The sequence below is a fragment of the Myxocyprinus asiaticus genome, chromosome 26 (genome assembly GCF_019703515.2).
Source record: "Myxocyprinus asiaticus isolate MX2 ecotype Aquarium Trade chromosome 26, UBuf_Myxa_2, whole genome shotgun sequence".
NCBI lineage: Eukaryota > Metazoa > Chordata > Actinopteri > Cypriniformes > Catostomidae > Myxocyprinus > Myxocyprinus asiaticus.
In genome coordinates this window covers 46,596,467-46,600,380 of record NC_059369.1, presented here as the reverse complement: position 1 = coordinate 46,600,380, position 3,914 = coordinate 46,596,467, and the positions used below count along the sequence as shown (strand labels likewise).

General features: G+C 34.9%; 1 protein-coding gene across 1 annotated transcript; it reads left to right on the top strand.

The window, feature by feature from the left end:
- Window positions 1-555: 555 nt before the first annotated feature.
- Window positions 556-2,343, top strand: LOC127417075 (aerolysin-like protein). Its single transcript, XM_051656793.1, has 3 exons — window positions 556-640; window positions 787-826; window positions 1,004-2,343. The coding sequence occupies exons 2-3, from the start codon at window positions 824-826 to the stop codon at window positions 1,952-1,954; spliced, it is 954 nt and encodes a 317-aa protein (XP_051512753.1). The 5' UTR covers window positions 556-640; window positions 787-823; the 3' UTR covers window positions 1,955-2,343.
- Window positions 2,344-3,914: the final 1,571 nt, after the last annotated feature.

The following is a 3,914-nucleotide window of genomic DNA, read 5'->3' as shown; positions in this document are numbered from 1 at the left end:
CAAATACAATTATTATTTAATTATTTAATTTGTATACACAATTTACAATCATATTTATTCAAGCTACACAATGATGACTCTTTAAGACTTTATATTTATTACAGTTTCATTTTCTGTTAATGCATGATCTTCTGTAAAGCTGCTTTGAATCGATGTGTATTATTATGATTGTTTATTGAAACTTTAGCACAAAGTGGGGTATTCAATTAAATTTCCAAGAGGTCCGGTCTCGACATTTCCATCCCACCAAAGGTCCGGACAATAACATATTATTTCGTAGCCATTCTGACTAATGACAATATGTAAGAAATGCAAAAAAAACAAACAAACAAAAAAACAATTGTTATTATAAATTTCCAAGTTGACAGCAGTAGTACTTTGTAAAATGAGAAAAAAATCATAAATCAACAGTCAAAACCAGTGCGTTCACGTCTGCAGTGCGCATGTGTGAGTCTGAGACTGCATCTGCATGTCTGCAGCCAGACCCTTCTCGCTCAAGGAGGAGCTGTTCTACTCAGTGAGTATATAAGGCTGAGCTCATCCTTCATTGCATCATTGTGTGTGCTTAGGCTACAGTAAATCTTAGTTTTATTGATAATACCTGTATTGTAAAAACTGATAAGACTTTTATATTTACAGTGTAAGAAGATTTTATTGATCAGATATAACGTTTAGAACAAGCTGACTCTTCATTTTTCACCTCTTTATCATTTCTGAGATTGTTTATTCAGTCTATGAAATGTAATGTATTGTGTTGTGTAAGTAAAGCCATTTTGTCTCCTGCAGGTCTAAGCAAAAAGGGATTTGAAAATAAAGACTGAAAATGGTAAGACATGCAGACATAAGTTCATCAAATATTTTATTTCTAGATTGGAAAAGTTGTCTCACAACAATTTTATAGTATTACAAACAAAAACATTATTAGTAGTAGTAGTAGTTTTCAAATGATATTGTTCTTAATTGTTACATTGTATTTGCTTGTTACATACATTTGCTGAAACAGTCTGACAATCTGGTAGTTGCTGGTTTTGGTCCACTGCAAGCTTATATTGGTGCTGAAGAGGGTGTGGCTCTACAGGCTGACAATGGCCGGTTCCTCAGCTGTGTTTATCAAAGATCAAATATTTATAACATAGAAGCTGCCAAGACCACCAAAGACTCTTGGTGCAAATTCATAGTGGAGAAAGTCGATGATTCGAAAGTCCGGCTCAAAGACCAGAGGGGTGTTTACCTCAGTCGAATTCACAGGTCTGGAGTCGACCATATCGAGGCAGCCAAGGCTAAGTCTGATGAATTCTGTGAGTTCAGTGTCTTCACCAGGAATGGGAAAGTCATATTTAGAGCCGACAATGGCCTGTTCTTAAGTCGATGTTTTCGGGGTAATCAGAACATTGAAGCTGTTAAAGACGGTGTTGATGAATGTTGTGAATTTTCACTGAGTATCGGGGATATCATTAGCCCCGTGTTTGAAATTGTCAATATAGATTTTGGCAAAATCCCAGACCTGAGCGACAAGCCATCTATGGTGAAAAGCGATTACTACATTAATGAAAGCAGCGTGAATCAATCACACACCTTCAAACTAAACTGGATGGATACAGTCACGGAGACCACGACTTGGACCCACACCTGGGGGCTGTCCACTACTGTGTCTTTTGGTTTTTTATTATTAAGTGCCGAAGTCACCATCTCATACTCAGGACAGTATGGCACCAGCTCCTCAAAAGAGAAAACCATCTCCATGTCAGAGGAGACTGCCATCACAATTCCTCCCAAAACCAAGATCACAGTGAAACTGATGGTCAACAAGGATGATCATGCTGAGATTCCCTTCACAGCTACAATCAAGAAGACCAAGGCCAATGGACAGGTTGAGATGTTCACTGAGAACGGCATCTGGAAGGGTGTGGTTTATGAAAATGTAAGGCTTAAAATCGAGGAAGCCAAAGTGTAAGAACAGGTTTACAAGTTCAAAGCAAAACAACCCCTGTGTATGGAGTGAGTTAACAAATCAAGCTTTCAAAGAAAATCATATAAAAGTACATATTGTATCAAGGGGATTCAAATATATTGTGCTGTTAATTGCAATGTCCATAACTTATGAATGTAATCAATCTGAGGAAGCTAAAAAATATATATATATTTGAGTATTCTGGTATACTTTTAATGTAAGCTTTGTTTACATTTCATAACTATATATTGTGATTAATGGAAGAAAATTCAAATAATCTAGCTTTTATTTCTGCTAACATAAACTCAGACTGTATCATTGTCTTTTCCCCCATCAGTGTGGGTATGTTTATTTGAATTATTCTTACAAATAAAGACATTTTTTGTATCATACCTTATTGTTTCTCACCATTCTTAAAGGTCTATAATTATATACCTAAAAAAAAATCAAATGTATTGGGGTGGTTATATGATACATAATTGGGTCACTGGACAGATTTTCTGAACATTGTCAAGCCACTTATGCAGAGTAACTGTTGTGACCCCCAGGTGGGCAGCATCAGTGATTGCACCCCACTCACTCAACCAACCACCACATTCATTTATATTATTTACAAGAAGCATAATAACCCATTTATGCAAATTAATATTCAATTTAAACATATTAAGTTACAGATTGGTTTTAGCTTCAGATTTTGATATTCGATTACATAAGAGGTTGTCAGCAAACACAAATATTGGTTATGCACATTAAAACTACATTAATTGAAATGTATTTATTTACACCTTATTTTCTCCAGTAAATCATTATATATATTGAGTGTTGAGCCTGAACATTGGTTAGATGTATATTGTTGCTATTTAATGAAAAGTATACATTTCTCCTACTTATTATAATGAGTGTTTTTTCATTTGCCACAGCTGTGGTGAAACAACTAAACTACACTAATTCAAATGCACATTTATATGCTAGATACCCACAGAATGACATAACATTTGCTTTACTAATTTGTTCACCAAGTAATTTATGTAGACAACTGGAATATGGTGCTGTGTTTCCAAATATATAATAAAAACACACGTGATGGTGGTAATAGAATACGTCATAAAGCCACAGTCATATATAGTTTAGTTTAAATGGGTTTTAGATTGAATTGTGTTTATATTCTATCTATTTTGGTCAATTGTTTGGGTAATGTCTTTGTTCCAGACATTTCATGGATCAAGTAAGTATTTTTGTTGTACCTCAGAATGGGAAAGACACTTAAACTTAGAATTTCTCTTCGACTATACTGCAAGCAATTTCATTTTGTGTGTATAGACCCATCCCGGACCAGCTTACAAAAATCATTACCAGTAAAGAAAGCCGCAATAGAAGACAATGTCACTGCCCTTGCTTATCATTTAAGTTTAGAAGTGTTTCTTTTAAAATGCTGATATTGTTTTCTTGTTCTCAGGGACCTATGATCAGATACATTAACAGTGGGTTAATACTCATTGGTTGGTTTTTGAAATCATTACGATTATAACGAGCGCCAGCAACTATTAGGCCAATATAGCCTCCCCTAATCTATCCACCACCCTTTCTTGTATCAATTAACAAATTAATTATTTAACTAATGTGGTAAGTAATGGTCTGGCCTCATTAAATCAGACGCCTACTAAAGTCAAAACAAGTCATTGCAATTAAGATAATTACCCAAATCTCATTTACACTCATTAAATAGCCATAAGAAGGCAGAGATGCTTTATCTCATTGGTGGCTTTAAATTCTAGAGCCATAGACTAATAGCAAATAATAATAATAATAATAATACATGATTATTATTATTATTTATTGCCTAGCAGATGCCAGGGCGACTTACCAAATAGAAGAGCAATACAAAGTGCAACACACACACACACACCCACACACATAGATGAACATTACGATACATTGATTGGACATCATGTGCTGTCGAGGT